General features: G+C 36.5%; 1 protein-coding gene across 3 annotated transcripts in view; it reads left to right on the top strand.

The window, feature by feature from the left end:
• Positions 1 to 19,991, top strand: part of gad1a (glutamate decarboxylase 1a) — a 47,548-nt gene extending 27,557 nt beyond the window's left edge. For all 3 annotated transcript variants that reach the window (XM_079881336.1, XM_079881335.1, XM_079881337.1), the window contains 9 exons: positions 10,950 to 11,029; positions 11,094 to 11,148; positions 11,901 to 12,017; positions 12,113 to 12,177; positions 14,178 to 14,256; positions 14,482 to 14,631; positions 16,455 to 16,562; positions 18,595 to 18,684; positions 19,700 to 19,991. In XM_079881336.1, the coding sequence (XP_079737462.1) occupies positions 10,950 to 11,029; positions 11,094 to 11,148; positions 11,901 to 12,017; positions 12,113 to 12,177; positions 14,178 to 14,256; positions 14,482 to 14,631; positions 16,455 to 16,562; positions 18,595 to 18,684; positions 19,700 to 19,873 (918 nt within the window). In that variant the 3' untranslated portion in view covers positions 19,874 to 19,991. The remainder of the gene's footprint in view (positions 1 to 10,949; positions 11,030 to 11,093; positions 11,149 to 11,900; positions 12,018 to 12,112; positions 12,178 to 14,177; positions 14,257 to 14,481; positions 14,632 to 16,454; positions 16,563 to 18,594; positions 18,685 to 19,699) is intronic.
• The last annotated feature ends 430 nt before the right edge of the window (positions 19,992 to 20,421 follow it).

A 20,421-nucleotide genomic window follows, 5' to 3' on the forward strand; every position in this document is an offset into this window, starting at 1 on the left:
ACGTGGCCACAGCGAGCTGACCGCAGCAGTTGATCAGTGAGTTTGAACCAGCGCATCATTTAAAACTGTCATCAGTTCCTAGGTGTACATTATCACTTTTTAATGGACACCCTGCAGCCAATCAGAATCGAGTATTCACCCAGACCATGGTATAACTAATGTTAACAAATACAACATTTCATTTTAATAACGTATTAGTAAATGGTGAAATTAATATTAACTAAGATGCTATAGAAATATTGTTAATTATTAGTTTATCTTAAGGTAAGTTAGTTATAATGCTAATTAATGAACCTTATTGTTAAGTGTTACCAAAGACACCTTTCAACAATTCTTAAAAAATCAAAATTTGAACATTGATTGTACTTTTTGAACTATTAAAATAAATAATGTATCAGATAATACTTCAATGAGTATTTAATTCCCGCAGGTCTACCACTTATAATGCGGGAAATCCCCCCGCAAACATTGATTCACTTTAGCATGTAGATTGTATGAGTATCTTAAATGAATCCACACAGATTATAAAATCAAATCAATAATTTTAAAACTTTCTCCAAGATACAATTTCACAAACCGCGTGAGTGTTCAGCGGTGATGCGTCTTCTCTCTCTCTCTCCGTCTCTCAAAATGCGCTGGACTGGACAAGGCAAGCGTCAAATTCAATTAATTGCACAGCCCTACTAGATGTCGCATTAAAGACATTCGTTCCAATGAACTGCCGTAGCCAAGGCGACATCTAGTGTATATACATCTATGCGCACACGTCACACAGCAGGAAGCGCCCACGCCCTCAGATCATTTGGACGTGGCTGTGTTATAAGAGGTAAAAACGATATAAATACTGTTCGTTTTCTCACACAAACCGCTCGTTTCGTGTCTTAGGCCATCAATGTGTACTTACGATGGGGAATTGATTAATTTGGACGATGGGGAATTGTTTTAATTTGGACTCTGTGCATACTCTTTGAGACAGAATCCATATTCCTGCATGAAATGACTGACAGACAAGAACGGTTTGACCTAAAAATATCAAAATTAAAACTACTGCGGGAAAAAAGACACCTACATCTTGGATGCCCTTCAGGTAAGCTAAAACATAGCAAAATTTAATTTCAAAGTGAACTATCCCTTTAAAGGGGTGGTTCGGGATTTTTGACATCGGACCTCATTTTTAAGTCAGCCTGGTTGTTATTCATCAGTGGAGACTTTTTTTTTTTTTTTTTAATTTATTTCTTATATTTGGATAGTTAGCCGATGCTAGGCTAGCGCGAGTCAAGGGTATATGTTAGCCAGCCATTAAAAAAACGTTTTACCCACTCCACAGTGCACCAAACGCAAATAAATTATAACACTAGACTATCGATGAAAATGTCCGTTGAGAGAATAATGTTAGAAATCAAACATTACCTTTCATCTCAATGATCCCAAAGGAACTAGTTTCTCAGCAGCTGCGGAATTTTACTTTGCTCCGGTTAGTAATGCGGCAAAAAGTAAACACAGTGTGCCAGCGGCAGGTAATTATGCCGGTACTCTTGCATCATGTGTGGACCGGCTCACTCGGTTGCCTAGGTAATCAATATCACTCCGCTGCTGCTGTAGACAAGGCTTATGATTACAGGGAACAAATTATAACTAATGCAATGTGATGAAAGGTAAGTTTGATTTCTAACATTATTCCCTCAACGGACATATACATCGATAGTCTAGTGTTATAACTGATTTGCGTTTGGTGCACTGTGGAGTGGGTAAAACGGTTTTTAATGGCTGGCTAACATATTGTGGGAATATGTTTAATTTATGTTCATGTGAGGCATAGATGATGACAGTTTAATTTATGTTCATGTGAGTTGACAGTTCAAAGAAGATTAAGTCAAGCAACCCAGTCATCGGACATTAACCTTTGTATCTGTGTACACCTCCTGAACAGTGACATGACTCCAAGTTTTGTCTATTATCATGTGAAGGTATGGGTGATGCTATCAGGCTGATTGGATCATTTGAATGATAGTGTTATGCTTATTCTTGATTGAATCAAGAATCATCCCTCTGCTTTGTTTGACTTGTCTCCACCTCCAAAAGTCCCACCTCCTTGTAAATGTATAAAAACTATACTGTATAGAACTCAGACAGACTTTGGTGACTGCAGCTACCGACAGCTCGCGTTCTCAATAAAGAATCCTGCTGAAGAAACAACCAAGTCTCCTGGTCTTCGATTCTGAGTTTACTACAATATACTCATTGACTCGCGCTAGCCTAGCATCGGCTAACTATCCAAATATAAGGACTGGATGATTTTTTTTTAAAAATGTCTCCACTGATGAATAACAACCAGGCTGACTTAAAAATGAGGTCCGATGTCAAAAATCCCGAACCACCCCTTTAAGGGGTTGGAACAACATGACGGTGTATAATTACTGACAGAATATACATATTTGGGTGAACTAACCCTTAAATATAAGTAGTGTGGGGGTGCCAAACTAGCACTGTGGTCCAGTCTGTTCATGATGTGATCCAGTCTGTGGTCCAGTCTCTTCATGCCCTGTCTGTAAAGTGAACAGATTGACTGATGTTACTAATGGTGATTTATTATTTCATAAACATTTAATAATAACAACAGTGTGACTACTCTATAAATGTTAACCCTTAAGTTATTTAGGCTGTGCTTTGAGTACTATAAATATTAAACACACAAGATTAAAATGTAGGTTACAAATGTTATACAATGGAAAGGTTTAATAACACATTGTAAACGATTAGCTACACCTGAAAATGAAAACTTCCATCATTGAGGGGAAAATAAGATAACGTGCATCAAAATTATGTACCTGCTAAACTTTTCTAATTTGTACTAATTTGCCATACTATGGAAGTAATACTTTCATTGTATGACAATAGCAGCATTGAGAAAGGTTTTCTTAAGCTTTTATAATAAAATTATAAAAATGTATAAACAAGGGCTTGGCATTAACCCTGGTCTTGTAACTTGTCCTTTGGACAAATAAATCGTTCATTCACTTGTAAAAAAAGTAGCATTTTTTTGAAGCAAGGTTATTAATCTGTGTGTAACGTTAACGTATGTGTGTGTGTGTGCGGCTGTAAGTTATGCTTAAATTAAAAGAGCACATTAATATAAAACGGTGATTCAACTGACTTACCTTCGAATTAAGCGGTTGCGTGACATTCATGTTAATACTAGGCATGATGGCATTATAAAACCCCAATTTGCCCTCCAGGTGGGCATTCCGTCACGTGAAAACTATGAATTAACCATCCAGAATACTTTTTAGTTTACATCCATTCACATTGAAAAATTGCCAGCAAAACTTTTACAAAACCTCAAATCAACACATAAGATTAAAAGCCTAAAGCCTAAACTTACAGCTAAAGTCTAATCAACCTAACCTCACCTCTATCGTTAGTTAACGTTAGCCTAAAATTTGAGATGCTAACGGACTCTTCCCAAAGACACTAAACCATTTCTATAAAGTAAATATTCAACGGAAGGGTGTCATTTACATGAAAGAATGTGTCAGAAACATTTGTATGTACTATTTGTGTAATGTTGGTGACAAAACTCACCAAACTTACCTGAAATTAGCGAATGCATCAGTGAAAGACGGAGTTCCTGCTTGTCGTCAGTTAGTTGAGCTCCCCGCCCGTTTCCATGGTAACTCAGTTCAAATCTGGTTCAAATGTAACTCGAGTGCGCGCGCCAATTAAAAGACGTAACGTTAGAAGTCACGCAGAATTTACATAAAAGAAGAATTGATGGAGGGAATTATTTGGTAATCATTTAAAATATCCTGAAATGTGAGGTTAACATTTTTAAGTGTATAGGCTAGTGGTCATCACCAAACTGTAACAGAATGATGAAGCACGAGTGTATGTTTACAAAATCATAGGTTATAATAGGCTATAATATAATGTAATGTGTAATAGCCTATAATATTATAAAAAGCTTTATAAATGGTTAATGTGGTGTAGAAATAAAATTGCAAAAACATTTATTAAAAACTAAACATGATATAGGCTAAGGCATGAATATATTTTGTGAAATATATCCAGGTAAACATATTTACAGATGTAACATGAGGAACAATTTAAAAGATGTATGTTCAATGTATTTTTGAAATAATATATTTTCAAAATGTATTTCAATATATTTAACAGTGCTTCACATATGTGGATAGCATATCTATCCATACATCTATCTATAAATTATAGGAAGGTCTGTCAGTCTGTCTATGTGTCTGTATGTCTGTCTGTTAACAACAACATTTTCAAACTTGACAGGTTTTTTGCTACAGGCACAAGTGAGTGCAGTGTAAAGTTTGACGTTGTTTGGATTAGAAATACAAAAGATATTGTTAAATATATTAGTAAAAGAAGGTAATTGTTTAAACATTCTGGCATAAACACTCTGTCAGCAACTGCTACACTGTTTACTTCTGAATATTGTATTTTATTCACAGCTTTTCTCTGAGTTCACTGTGTAGCCTGCTCTCTGAATCGTGTAGTTAAATTTTCCTTGGTGCTTTCTTCCATGCATAAATAAAAATGTCACTGAACTTTTGCTGTGTAATTGTAACAATGAGCACTCAAACACACCAAAACAAAAATTATTAAAAACACACACAAAAAAACGATTTTGCACGGGCAGTTTGCCATCATTTGTAGTATCACACTGTTTGCTCAAGCGTAGCGTTTTCTCTGAGTTCACCGTGTAGCCTGCTCCCTGAATCATCACGCTTACTCATTTGTGCATGTTAACCGAATCTGTAAGTCAGCTATGCTGTTTACTTCTGAATATATTTCATTCTGGTGCTTAACATTATCACTACTAATAGTAATAGTAGCATGCTATTAACCAACAAAACATATCCTATTCAATGCGTTTACAATCTCTTTCACGGGCATCATTTGTAGTAGCCTATTCACAAACTGTTTTTACTCAAGCGTAGCATTTTCTCTGAGTTCACTGTGTAGTCTGCTCCCTGCATCGTGTAGTTCAATTTTCCACATTTATTTTATGTCATTATTTCAGGATCAGTATTTGCTTTCTACTGTACACAAAATAAAAATGTCACTAAACTTTGGCTGTGTAATTGTAACAATGAGCACTCAAACACCAAACCAACAATTACTAAAAAAACACACACAAAAACTGATTTTGCACAGGCATTTTGCACTAGTTAATATTAATTTATTAATAGGCTATATAGTGCTGGTTTATTGGGGTGGTGTTATAAACTACTGTGATGTTTAAAATGTTTATATGGATATATATAGTCATATTATACAAATCTAGTGATTGTAAACTGTTAAGAAGCAAACAACATGTTCCCAGAACGTTTTATGATAGCCTAAATATAACATTCAGAAAATACTAATAACGTCATAAAGACATTCCAAGAACGTTGTTCTAAGAACGTTTTCTATCAACGTTATGAGAACTTTCATCAGTCACAAATAATGTCATAAAGACGTTCCAAGAACCTTGTTCTAAGAACGTTTTCTATCAACGTTATGAGAACTTTCATCAATCACAAAATAACGTCAAAAAGACGTTCCAAGAACTTTGTTCTAAGAACGTTTTCTATCAACGTTATGAGAACTTTCATCAATCACAAAATAACGTCAAAAAGACGTTCCAAGAACTTTGTTCTAAGAACGTTTTCTATCAACGTTATGAGAACTTTCATCAATCACAAAATAACGTCATAAAGACGTTCCAAGAATGTTGTTCTAAAAATGTTTTCTATCAACGTTATGAGAACTTTCATCAATCACAAAATAACGTCAAAAAGACATTCCAAGAACTTTGTTCTAAGAACGTTTTCTATCAACGTTATGAGAACTTTCATCAATCACAAATAACGCCATAAAGACGTTCCAAGAACCTTGTTCTAAGAACATTTTCTATCAACGTTATGAGAACGTTCATCAATCAGAAATAACGTTATAAAGATGTTCCAAGCAAGGGCGTAGATTTGGTTTAAACATTGGGGGGGTTGAAGTTTGGGTCTGCATATTTTTCATGTGATCATGGTATAAATATTGGGGGGGTTGTAATGCATAGATATAAATATTGGAGGGGTTATCTCCCCCCCAACCCCCCCACAAACTACGCCCCTGGTTCCAAGTACGTTGTTCTAAGAACGTTTTCTATCAACGTTATGAGAACTTTCATCAATCACAAAATAACATCAAAAAGACGTTCTAAGAATGTTGTTCTAAAAATGTTTTCTATCAACGTTATGAGAACGTTCATCAATCAGAAATAACGTCAAAAAGATGTTCCAAGAACCTTGTTCTAAGAGCGTTTTCTATCAACGTTATGACAACTTTCATCAATCACAAAATAACGTCAAAAAGACGTTCCAAGAACGTTGTTCTAAGAATGTTTTCTATCAACGTTATGATAACTTTCATCAATTACAAAATAACGTCAAAAAGACGTTCCAAGAATGTTGTTCTAAAAACGTTTACTATCAACGTTATGAGAACTTTCATCAATCAGAAATACCGTCATAAAGACGTTCCAAGAACCTTGTTCTAAGAACGTTTTCTATCAACGTTATGAGAACTTTCATCAATCACAAAATAACGTCATAAAGACGTTCCAAGAACCTTGTTCTAGGAACGTTTACTATCAATGTTATGAGAACGTTCATCAATCAGAAATAACGTCAAAAAGACGTTCCAAGAACCTTGTTCTAAGAACGTTTTCTATCAACGTTATGAGAACTTTCTTCAATCAGAAATAACGTCAAAAAGACGTTCCAAGAACCTTGTTCTAAGAACGTTTTCTATCAACGTTATGAGAACTTTCATCAATCACAAATAACGTCAAAAAGACGTTCCAAGAACGTTGTTCTAAGAACGTTTTCTATCAACGTTATGAGAACTTTCATCAATCACAAATAATGTCATAAAGACGTTCCAAGAACCTTGTTCTAAGAACGTTTTCTATCAACGTTATGAGAACTTTCATCAATCACAAAATAACGTCAAAAAGACGTTCCAAGAACTTTGTTCTAAGAACGTTTTCTATCAACGTTATGAGAACTTTCATCAATCACAAAATAACGTCAAAAAGACATTCCAAGAACTTTGTTCTAAGAACGTTTTCTATCAACGTTATGAGAACTTTCATCAATCACAAAATAACGTCATAAAGACGTTCCAAGAATGTTGTTCTAAAAACGTTTTCTATCAACGTTATGAGAACTTTCATCAATCACAAATAACGCCATAAAGACGTTCCAAGAACGTTGTTCTAAGAACATTTTCTATCAACGTTATGAGAACTTTCATCAATCACAAAATAACATCAAAAAGACGTTCTAAGAATGTTGTTCTAAAAATGTTTTCTATCAACGTTATGAGAACGTTCATCAATCAGAAATAACGTCAAAAAGATGTTCCAAGAACCTTGTTCTAAGAGCGTTTTCTATCAACGTTATGAGAACTTTCATCAATCACAAAATAACGTCAAAAAGACGTTCCAAGAACGTTGTTCTAAGAATGTTTTCTATCAACGTTATGATAACTTTCATCAATTACAAAATAACGTCAAAAAGACGTTCCAAGAATGTTGTTCTAAAAACGTTTACTATCAACGTTATGAGAACTTTCATCAATCAGAAATACCGTCATAAAGACGTTCCAAGAACCTTGTTCTAAGAACGTTTTCTATCAACGTTATGAGAACTTTCATCAATCACAAAATAACGTCATAAAGACGTTCCAAGAACCTTGTTCTAAGAACGTTTTCTATCAACGTTATGAGAACGTTCATCAATCAGAAATAACGTCATAAAGATGTTCCAAGAACCTTGTTCTAATAACGTTTTCTATCAACGTTATGAGAACGTTCATCAATCAGAAATAACGTCATAAAGACGTTCCAAGAACCTTGTTCTAAGAACGTTTTCTATCAACGTTATGAGAACGTTCATCAATCAGAAATAACGTCATAAAGACGTTCCAAGAACCTTGTTCTAAGAACGTTTTCTATCAACGTTATGAGAACGTTCATCAATCAGAAATAACGTCATAAAGACGTTCCAAGAACCTTGTTCTAAGAACGTTTTCTATCAACGTTATGAGAACGTTCATCAATCAGAAATAACGTCATAAAGACGTTCCAAGAACCTTGTTCTAAGAACGTTTTATATCAACGTTATGAGAACGTTCATCAATCAGAAATAACGCCATAAAGACGTTCCAAGAACCTTGTTCTAAGAACGTTTTATATCAACGTTATGAGAACGTTCATCAATCAGAAATAACGTCATAAAGATGTTCCAAGAACCTTGTTCTAAGAACGTTTTATATCAACGTTATGAGAACGTTCATCAATCAGAAATAACGCCATAAAGACGTTCCAAGAACCTTGTTCTAAGAACGTTTTCTATCAACGTTATGAGAACGTTCATCAATCAGAAATAACGTCAAAAAGATGTTCCAAGAACCTTGTTCTAAGAACGTTTTCTATCAACGTTATAAGAACGTTCATCAATCAGAAATAACGTCAAAAAGACGTTCCAAGAACCTTGTTCTAAGAACGTTTTTTATTAAACGTTATGAGAACGTTCATCAATTAGGAATAATGTCATAAAGACGTTCCAAGAACGTTGTTCTAAGAACGTTTTTTACTCAACGTTACAAGAACGTTAATAACGTTGTATGAACGTTCCGAAAACATTATTTTAGTAACGTTTTGTGCTAACATTTACACAACTTTTAAGGAACGTTAGTGAAAGTTCTGGGAACGTTCCCTGTTAGCTGGGTAGATGCCTCATTAACAGCTGTTTCAATGGGCCGTTACACTTAAACCGTCCGCCATATTGGAACGGTCCATGAACACTCGAGATCAAGATGACTGAGCGTCTGCAACCGTAGTCAGACACATGAATGAATATCTATATCTTCAATAGACTTTAGCAGATGATTTTGCTGAACGGACACAATACAACAAGACGAAGGTATCAGCTAACACGACATTAAAAAAGTTACCATAGTTTAAAAAGCTGTAATATTGAGTAAATACATATAAAAGCACAAACCAGCACATTCTCACCTGTGAAAGGTTAGCCTTCGGGAATTTAAATCTCGGCGGTTTCACAACCAGAGGCTGCGCATTGTTGTGGCATCATTTATTCTTACTGTGAGTGGCGGCACGTCGACGTGTCTGGGGTAGTCGAATGTGGAATCTACTTCTACATATCTATGCTAGAGAATACCCATAATGCCCTTTGAGAGTCGTGCGCCGAATGAATTCCTGCGTCTGACCAGAAGATGGCGCCCACAGATAAATCATCCTTACATTTTCCAAACCACTGGTCCAATGTGGCTACAGCGTAATATCATACAGCTATACATTTATTTTTAATTGATTCTTCAGTTGTTTAATTAAGGTTTATACACAGTTTCCATTACAGATATCAAGATAAATCTTTTCATTTCTACTGGAGCTGCTAATTTGCTCAGTTTCAAATAATTATTAAACAGCAAGGACAAACTATGCAAAAGCGGCCGCATTGGCTCACTCGTTTTCATTCACTCAAGTGAACTTTATTAGTGGACTAATGTAAGGGATAGTGAATGAGGGTATGGGGCGATTTCGGACACAGCCAACGTTTATCAGTCACCGGTCAGTTTATCAGTCACCATGCGGACCAGGAGGAAGCTTTGAGTTCAGGCAGAATTGAGTTTAGTTCAGTTCATTTTGTATGTGTTTTGTTCAAATTTTAATCGTAATTTTTCATATTTGCCTGTTCAGGCACAAAGGTCGTGTTTTAGTGGCTGTCACTGCAGAAAAAACAAACAAACATTAATCTGCTTTGCGTGGTGTTGAACATGAAAAATGATGCGCAGTCGACTAGTAATCTGTTTTTTCATAAATAACTAAATGCATAATCTATTTTATATGCTCATCCTGAAATTCATGATTAAAAATGAAAATGTGAATGAAAACATTGCGAAAGCTATTAAATGTCTTATTGTAAATAAAATATGAAAATGAAAATGACGGGTAATAATATATTATGACGGAATTTTTACGACCCTCTCCATCAAAATGAAGGACAATGAGAAAATCTGACACAACCACTGATTGTAAGTCTTCTGAAACCATAAGCTGGCATTTTGTGAGATCAAAAGACCAAAAGTGTAGCCAGTGCTCTCTGTAAAGCTCATTTACCGCAGCTCTCACATCTCATGTCCACACATTAAGATATCAATGACATCAAACGTTCTCGGTTCCTTGACAGATCATCATTGATGTCCAACCTGGTGTGATGTGTCTTGCACCATATTTAAATGTGTGCAAATGCAAATGAGATGTGAGAGCTATGCTGGATGGTGCTTTTCATGGGTCGTGTTTGTCAGTTTTGAAGCTCGACAGACCTCATTTCTATTCACTTTCATTGTATGGAATAGAGGCGCCAGGATATTCCAGTAGCACCTCACTGCAGTACAAGAGATCCAGGGGGCGGAGTTGGATCCAGATTTAAGGGGTGGAGATTGGTCGGTTTAGGGGTGGGTTTAGGGATCAGGGGATGGAGATGGGTAGGTTTAGGTATATGTAAAGTGGGACACTGTAAAAAGTGAATAGTTGGATCAACTTAAAAAAATTACTTCAATTGGTAACACCTAAAGAAATTAAGTTTTCTCAACTTAAATTATCACGTTTTTCACGATAAAACGTGATAATTTAAGTTGAGAAAACTTCATTTCTTAAGGTGTTACCAATTGAAGTAATTTTTTTAAGTTGATCCAACTATTCACTTTTTACAGTGAGGACCATCTTCTGCAGAAGATCTAGTTTTGGGTCCCACAGAAGAATGAAAGTCACACAAGTTTGGCATGACATGTTTTTTGGTGAAGTATACATTTAATGTACGAAATATCATACAAGTCTGTTACTATATTGTTCCCAGAGTCACTACTCTATAAAGAAGGCCAGTGCAGTGCTGGGTTTTGGCACAGAGAATCTGATCTTGCTGAGAACAGATGAAAGGTAAGTGTGTTTGTGGATCCTCTCATCAGCGAGAGTCTGTGTTACATTTGTGTCTCTTTTTTAGAGGTAGAGTCATTCCGGCTGATCTGGAGGCCAAAGTCATTGACGCCAAACAGAAGGTGAGTGTCCTGTTCACATGAATAAACTTTTCTCTGTCAGCCTCACTAAAGACATTGAGCTCTTTAAGCTACTTGTCGTGTTAAGAGGCGATAATCATTCTTACTGCAATAATCATTTGACATTGCGTCACTAATGTATAATGTAATGACTGATTCGTGGAATGTTTATTACAAGTTAAGTCCCACTGACAGTGTCATTTCATTTACCACATACAATATGATTTTCATTATCAAGTTTACAGCAACGCACTTCTAGAAGCCTATACTTGTGAAAAAGAAGTGTGCTTGATTGTAGTGAATATGCACTTGCAATCTTAAAAACTGTTCTTGCAGATAATATTAATGAAATAAAATGCCACTTAAGTGTACTTAAAAAAGAGTACACTTTCATGACTATGCTTCTTAAAAAGAGCGCATAGTTTTTAATTTAAAATACTTTTCACATTTTTTTAGTAACTTTTGTCGTGCTTTAATTAGAAGAACTTATTTTGATCTGTTGACTTGCATACTAAAGCATAAGTAAAGTACTAATTAAAGTATTCATTTTAACTGTAGTGTGTAGCCTAATACATAAGTCCTACTGAAGATGGGTCAAAAAATTAAATGAAATTTAATATGAATTTAAACTATAACATTTTCATTTAATTGCAATTAACATGCAATTAGTTCTGAGCACTGCCACTTTGATTTCGATTGTGTGTGAAGTCGGTTTATCTGGTGAAATGGCTTTGTTGTGTGTGTGCGCTGTCCAGGGGTTTGTGCCGATGTTTGTGAACGCCACAGCTGGATCTACAGTGTATGGAGCCTTTGATCCAATCAATGAGATCGCTGACATCTGTGAAAAATACAACTTGTGGCTTCATGTGGATGTACGTTTGTGATTATTTCTTCACTCTCTTAAACAGACGTATTGAATGCTGTGAATATGTTTTTTTGGAACTGATGGTGTGAATGTGTTTTTAAGGGAGCGTGGGGTGGAGGTTTGCTGATGTCCAGAAAACATAGACACAAGCTTGACGGCATTGAGAGGTATCATACATAAGCACCAGTGGCATTGAGATGATCTCAAAAAAAGTGGAGAAACATGTTATAAACCTTATGAGCTTGCTTCATTAATATTATATTACATTCACTAATATTGTATAGTACATTTGAAATAATTATGTTTTAATAATTATTTGTGATTCTTTAAAGAAGTACCCTTATTTTGATGTGTTGACTAATTTTAACTGTAGTTTGTTATTCAATATTACATTTAAAGTTAATATATTTTAACCAGATAGTGTTCCGATGTGTCGTCCACGGTACACTGCATATTTTTGTGCAATAACTTTGTGACATACAATTCAAAAATTAAAATCTAAACATGTCACATATCTTTGGAAAGCTGAGACTCTTGTGATTCGAACGATCTAAACCATTTTAATATACAATTAACACAGCAGGTACAATCATAGTCAGACCATCAACAACCAAATAATCTACTACAAATATGAAGGAAGTCACCTATAAAGCCTCCTGTTAGTCCACTGGTCCATAACATCATGTACTAGATTGCAACTTCATCATTACAAATGTGTAGTTAAATATATTTAAATACATGACATAAAATTATAGTAGAAATGGCATTAAAGTATATTTTTGTTTACCAAAAAAGCTTGTCAAATGCTGATTGCTTTTAATTGCATTTAATTACAATTAACATGCAATTAAGTGTCCAAAAACATGACATTCATTTTGCACTTAAAGGGATAGTTCAACCAAAAATAAAATTATGTCATCATTTATTCACCCTCAAGTTGTTCCAAACCTGTATGATTTTCTTTCTTCTCCTGAACATAAAAAAATATATTTTGAAGAATATTTGTAACCAGACAGTTGTGGGACACCATTGACTTCCATAGTATGGAAGAAAGATGCTATGGAAGTCATTGGTGCCCCACAACTGTTCCACATAACAAAGAAATTCATACATGTTTGGAAAAACTTGAGGGTGAGTAAATGATGACATAATTTCATTTTTGGGTGAACTATTCCTTCAAGTATACTATTACTGTAAAAAGTACTTATTTCACAAGAGCCGTCCACTGCCAATTCAACCAGTTGATATAGAGGTTTCTGCTTGGTCCTAAAGTCCTTGGTTTTATGAGCCAGCTACATCCTTGCACTGCAGTCAGACCAAATTAGATTATAATAAAACGAATTCCCAAAACTGGGAGGGGCAGACTTAGACATTTTTAAATGTTATAATGGCTGCTACACCCCTGTTAAAGGGGTGGTTGATTATGATTTCACTCTTCTAACTTTAGTTAGTGTGTTACTGTTTGAGCATAAACAGCATTTGCAAAGTTACGACACACAAAGTTCAAAGCAGAGGGAGATATTTGCTTTTAAAGAAATTGCTTTTTAAGGACTACAACAAACGGCTGGTAGGGACTACAACGACATTCCTCCTGGGTTAGTGACATCACCAACCCTGCAATTTACATAAAACCCAGCCCCCTGAACATGATTATAGATTATCAAGACAGAATATGCTAATCAATGACTAGAAGATAACTACAGATAAGCTACATAAATTCATCAACTAATCATTCAGAAATGTCCTGTTGCTTCTACATGTTGTCACTTCTTCTTGAGTCTCTCCATCTATCTGACTCCGGTTTGAACATAAAAGGCTAAAAGTTTTTGAAATTTTCAGTGCATGTGTGTGTGAGTGCAAGCTGTTGAAGCTCTGCCCCCTGTGCCGGGAGCAGCAGCTCATTTGCATTTAAAGGAACAGACACAGAACGGGGGCGCTTTTGCTCACCCTCAAAAAGTGACCATTTTAACATGCTATATAAAAATATCTGTGGGGTATTTTGAGCTAAAACTTCACATACACTCTCTGGGAACATCAAAGACATATTTTACGTCTTGTGAAAAGGGCATTATACCACCCCTTTAAAGACATGCTCTACTGTGTTCTTGCCTCTACAACCAACTAACTGTGTGCCAGCACAGTGTTCTGATTAGTGTTGTTTCTGCAGAGCTAACTCTGTCACATGGAACCCACACAAGATGATGGGTGTCCCACTACAGTGCTCCGCCATTCTGGTCCGAGAGAAGGTAAGAGAGAATGACAGAAATGGGGGCGGCCAAATGAATGAGTCTAAATACTAATAGAACGGAGTAAAATTCACTGATAGAATAAAAGAAAACTGACTACAAACAAAATGTTCCGAAGACAAGAAAGTAAAAGAGTGATAGACGGGACATTTTTACATGTGATTATGTTCATCTCTGCTAAGTGCTCATGCTATCTTACTGTGTTCATGTGTGTGTGTTTAACAGGGTCTACTACAGGGCTGCAACTCCATGTGTGCTGGATATCTCTTTCAGCCGGATAAACAGTATGATGTCACCTATGACACGGGGGACAAGGCCATACAGTGTGGCCGTCATGTAGACATCTTCAAATTCTGGCTCATGTGGAAGTCAAAGGTGTGTGTGCACATTCAGAACCTCAGTGTCTGATAATGTGTTACTCATGAATGAATCAAACAAATGGATTGATGGTGTTAGGGGATTTACAGTCAAAGACCCAAGGACCAGATATGATTAATTAAGACCCGGAGTCAGAAGTGCAGTCAATTTATGACAAGAGTCAGAATTATAATAAATTAAAGAAAAGTTTTACTGAAGATAGTTTGCAGTTTCATCAGCAGAAGTCAGCTTCAAGACGACTTCAAGGATTTTGTATAGGCCGTCCCTCTTACAGTTACAAAGATCACAGCAGTTATACCCTCCACCAAGGTCTAAGCTACGTCATTGCTTACAGGGTGAATGATTCTCATTGGCTAAGAAATAGATAAACAGAGAAATTTTCAGCACAGTTTCAAAACAAGTCAGTCAATCTCCAATAATGCCACTTGTTCCTTAAACCTGTAAGCAAGAATACTAACACACACACAGAAACACAGCTTGTTCAAGGTTGGATTTGGTCAGCTGTAACTATAAATAGGAGAGTTTTCTCACAACATCAAGATAACATGTTCTTTCTCTCAAGGAGAGAACACTTTAATCTAAATGGAAAGTAAGGCTTTAACAAAGAAATGATCCCTCAAACTATAGACTTCAATGACCCCTGTGACCATAGTTGTCAGGGTACCCTAGAAAAGCAGATGTGTGTATTGACATGTTGAAGCCCTTTCTCAAACACAAAACGAGTCCATAATTCATTTCGGGAAGCCCGAGATGCCATTTTTAAGTCATTTCTGGCCTAAATGAGCAAGCACTGTTACTGCATTCCTGACACGGGCCAGACCCTTCAGTCACCTCTCAGATATTTAATTCAGACATTAGAGAATACATGAAAAGAACATTTCAGTAATCACACTGGTAACGTCTATAACAAAGTAAAATCTCATAAGCCTAGAGAAGTCATTCAACGCATTTAGAAGGAACATTTTTGATTAATACCTTGATTATAGTCACTTATTACATATAAATTGAGGCAGCAGTGGATTTCAGAGTCCACCCCTTCAATGAATTGATGAGCAAATGAGTGGATGGATGAACGATTGGATGGATTAACGAATGGATCCTGGATGGATGAATGAGTGGATTGATGATGGATTAGTGAACGAATGAACGAATGACTGACTGAATGAATGAATGAATGAATGAATGGATGGATGGATGGATGGATGGATGGATGGATGGATAAACGGTTCAACAGATGATTAATGAATAGGTAGATTTATGATGCATGGATGGATGGATGGATGGAGGGATGGATGGATGGATGGAGGGATGGATGGATGGATGGAGGGAGGGATGGATGGATAGATGGTCATTCGGATGAGTGGCCAGAACGCGTTGAAGGTTTTCTGCTTTCGGTTGAAATGGTGTCGTGTAAGCGGCCCCTAAGTTAATAACTAATGATCTTTGCAACGGAAGTGAATCAATCAGAAACTAACTTTAGCTGGACAATAACTTTAATCTAGAGCTGCTGTAAAGCCAAAACAATCTCTGTTACTTTCATTTCCTATTATCACTGTAAAGCTGCTTTGAAACAGTCCATATTGTTTAAAGCGCTGTATAAATGAAGGTGACTTGACTTGATGGATAGGTGAACGGCTGGATGAATGATGGATAAATGGGTGGAGGGATGGTTGAATGAATGAACGGTTGAATGGATGGGTGGTGGGTGGATCGATACATAGATTGGATGGATGGATAGGTGAATGGTTGGATGGATAGATGGATGATGATAAATGGACAGAATATCAGCTGTCCTGTTATGGATCTTTGGTCTTTAACAGGGCACTATTGGCTTTGAGAGACACATTGACAGATGTTTGGAGCTGTCTGAGTATCTCTACCACAAGATCAAGAACCGAGAAGGATATGAGATGGTGTTTCAAGGGGAGGTGAGTGAAAACACAACAGAGTTTACCACTGTTCATAATAACATACTATAGTACTATTCAGAGTCAAGGTGTCTGTTACTAGTCTGAGGCATATCATTGCTTTTTAATGCTGCCCTGTCTTTAAGACTAGCAGTTGCTCTATGTTCTACAATTTGGTAACAGCCTGTAACACACTGCTCGTGTGGTTCAAGTTTAACTAACAGTAAAAACTTGTTCGGCAAGATTCTCCTCAAACTTTTGCTCTGACAGCAGTTGACCTGGAAGAGAAAACTGACCACAGAAGAAGACTGTTGAAGTTTACATCACTACACTGCCCCTCATGGCAATGACACATTTCAGAATGCAACAATAATTAATATGGCATTTGTTTTGCTCAAAGTGTTTACGTTCATGTGCTTGTGTAGACCAGTACATTTCAGACCTTAGACCGCCTTAGAGATGTTGAAAATGAACACTCCCATTGCACAGAAGCAAAGAATGTAGCAAAGAAAATTAGGTGTTGTTTATTATGATTCACAAAGGTATAATTTGTTCAAAGAATACTTTGACAAATGTCTGCTTAGCAGAGGCGTCACTAGGCCCATTTTAGGAGGGCTTTAGCCCCCTAAATTTCCACCCAGCCCCCCTAAAAATTTGTGATTAACTCCGTAATATGTACACTAATTCATGATCACCTCAGTCCCCTTTAAAACTCATATGAAACCGGTGGCAGGCTTCAGCTCATCCCCGTATTTTAGTCTGTGTTATTCAGCGCGTTACTTCATACTTCAGTGCCATAAAATTGCTAAAAATGTTTTTATAATATTCATTTTATTATAAATCCAAAAGCAAAACATGCTTAAAAAAACTATAAAAGAGAGTTTGAAATGGCACATGAGCTCATGAGTGGTCATCTGCTGCCAACTACTGGTTATAGTAGTAATTTCAGGATGTTAAAAGTGTTTGTTTTCCACCAGGTGACAGAAATCCTCCACTAAAGCATGGCACATTTTTCATGTTATCTCCATGAATGAAAATGATAGATGTATATATTCTTTAAAGTTAATTTTACTGCACAAATGTAGAGTTAAAAAAATCATAGTGTTTAAAACATTATGGACTGGTTTCACAGACAGGTCTAGCCAGGATTAGGCCTTAGTTCAATTAGGACATTTAAGTAGCTTTTATAAATGTGCCTTAGAAAAAAAAAACATTACTGTTGTTCATCTTGAGACAAAACAATGACACTAACATATTTTAAGATATGTCAGTGCAAGTTGCTTTCAGTTAAAACAGCTCAAACATGCATTTTAGTCTGGGCTTATACCTTGTGTTAAAAAAATGTACCCACATATTGCCAATTACAGTAGTATAAAGTTTGTCTATATTCTCAATGAACATTAATGAATATTAGCTGGTTATTTAAAGGTATAGCGGAGGATTTTCCCGAATTTTAGAAAATAACCGCCCTCTCCACTTTTTGAAAAAATGCACATGCGCAACACTCTACCTGCTCCCGAGAGGGAACGCCTATTAAACGTGTGCACGAGCTAATCATAGCTTACATTAACTTTTACTAGCAGTGATTTTAAATGGATTTCTCCAAATAGCGTGCCAAACTTTACCTGTCAAGTAGAAACTTCGCGACTGAGGCATCAGTGGGAAGCCCAACCTGTGTTTTGAGCGCACGCCATCGTGTGAATCGTGTGCACGAGCACGTACGACGGCCTTACATAAACATATCACCAGAATGATTGACACTTAGGAGGACCAATAGTCTTGATGATCCACCCGGAAAAAGAAAATCCTCCGCTATACCTTTAAAATGATTAGAAATTAATTCAATATTCAGGTATTGACTTGATAGGTAGTGCAGAACCTACTGTATTGTATCATGCCTACCCTAGTATTCAAACAATATTAAAAAATATTCTTTTAATACCATACCCTCATTTGGGGCCACCTAATATTGAAATCCTAGAATCGTCCCTGCTGCTTAGAATATGTCCCGTTTTCTTAAATGCTATGTGTTATCTTTCTGTCTGTTTCTTAGCCCCAGCACACCAATGTGTGTTTCTGGTACATTCCTCCAAGCCTGCGACTCCTGCCAGACGGAGAGGAGAAGAGACAACGGCTTCATAAGGTGAAGTGATACTCAAAGACTCACTCCTACTCTTATATACACTGACTAACTGATCCGATACAAATGTGTACACTACTGGCCGAAAGTTTGGAATAATTACTATTTTTAAAAATGTTTTAAGAGAAGTCTCTTCTGCTCACCAGGGATGCATTTGTTTCATGAAAATTACAGTAAAACATCAGTACTGTGAAATATTATTACAATTTTCTATTCAATATATTTTAAAATATAATTTTTTCCTGTGATGGCAAAGCTGAATTTTCATCACCCATTACTCCAGTACTCAGTGTTACATGAGCCTTCTCTTATTTTAAATTGTAATAATATTTCACAATATTGCTGTTTTTACTGTAATTTTGATCAAATAAATGCTGCCTTGGTGAGCATAAGACTTCTTTCAAAAACATAGAAGTCATTATTCCAAACTTTTGGCCGGTACGCTACATATTTCACCACAAAGAACTTACTTTATTTAGCATGGTTACCAGAATACTGTAGCCTGGCAAGCCAGACCTACATCAAGATGTTAGGTCTGGCAACTCACCATAGACACGGCTCAATCCGAGGGGCGGGATAAACTGGCCGGCAAAACTACGAACACATCTTCCTTTTTTAAGAATGACTTAAGTGCTCTTTTCTCAAAGAAAAACTTAACTCCAAGTCCTCCAGAGTCGCGGCCAAAGCCGATTTGAAAGACTGTTCGCCAGAAGCAGCAACTCTTCTTTGTTTTCAAGTTGCAGGGAACCGTCGCAACTCTGTCATCATTATGTTAAGCCCGCCCCGCCTACTCTATACACAATGTGATTGGCCTGACCCAATTTAGGTTTTTACAGCTCCGAAAGTCAACGGAGAGTTGCTAGACTACCCTGGCTGCAAAATACATTTTGCTGCCGCTAGGGTGCGTCTAGATTTCTAGGCTCAGAATTCTGTACAACAAAATACAAAAAAGTACAAGTATTCATTAATTCATAATACTGTAGAAGTAATAAACTTCTGTCTTGTGATTTCTATCTAGGTTGCCCCCAAGATCAAGGCAATGATGATGGAGTGTGGGACAACAATGGTGGGCTACCAGCCTCAGGGTGAGAAGGTCAACTTCTTCAGGATGGTCGTCTCCAATGCGGCCGTAACCAGGTCTGACATCGACTTCCTGATAGACGAGATAGAAAGACTGGCGCAGGATTTATAGAGTGCGCAGGCTGGAAATCCAGTAGACGTTAGTAGATTCTCTAGGAATATAGGAAATGGAGAAGACATTCTGAAGTTTTGCATTCCAGAGTATTAGACCAGTGAAGTGCTCTAAAATAATGAAAGTGAGGAGCTCTTTGAGCTATGATTTCATAATGAAGGACCAGAATGACATTATATGTCTTCTCCTCTTCACTTCTCCCAGTTGTCTGTCTGTTGTGTTCTGTTCTTTCGTTTAACTGGAACTATTATACTCACGATAAACTGCACAACAAGGAATGTTCAAGGTTGATTACCACAGAATTCAGAAATAATTTGTCCATCAATTTGTACACAGAAACAAAAAATTGTGCTTACACTATAGCTTTTACCATGGAAATATAAGGAGCAAGGCATTACATCAGGGTCATAAAACCACACTGCATTAAAAATATACTCACAATGACGATTTAGACAACTCGCAGCTCAAATTTTGCGCAGTTTTGTTCAGAATAATTAAGATAAGCACATTAACAAAAATAATAGGTTCAAATTTGTGCTTTAAAACCT

Source organism: Squalius cephalus (genome assembly GCF_949319135.1).
Source record: "Squalius cephalus genome assembly, chromosome: 9".
In the NCBI taxonomy this organism is placed as follows: Eukaryota; Metazoa; Chordata; class Actinopteri; order Cypriniformes; family Leuciscidae; genus Squalius; species Squalius cephalus.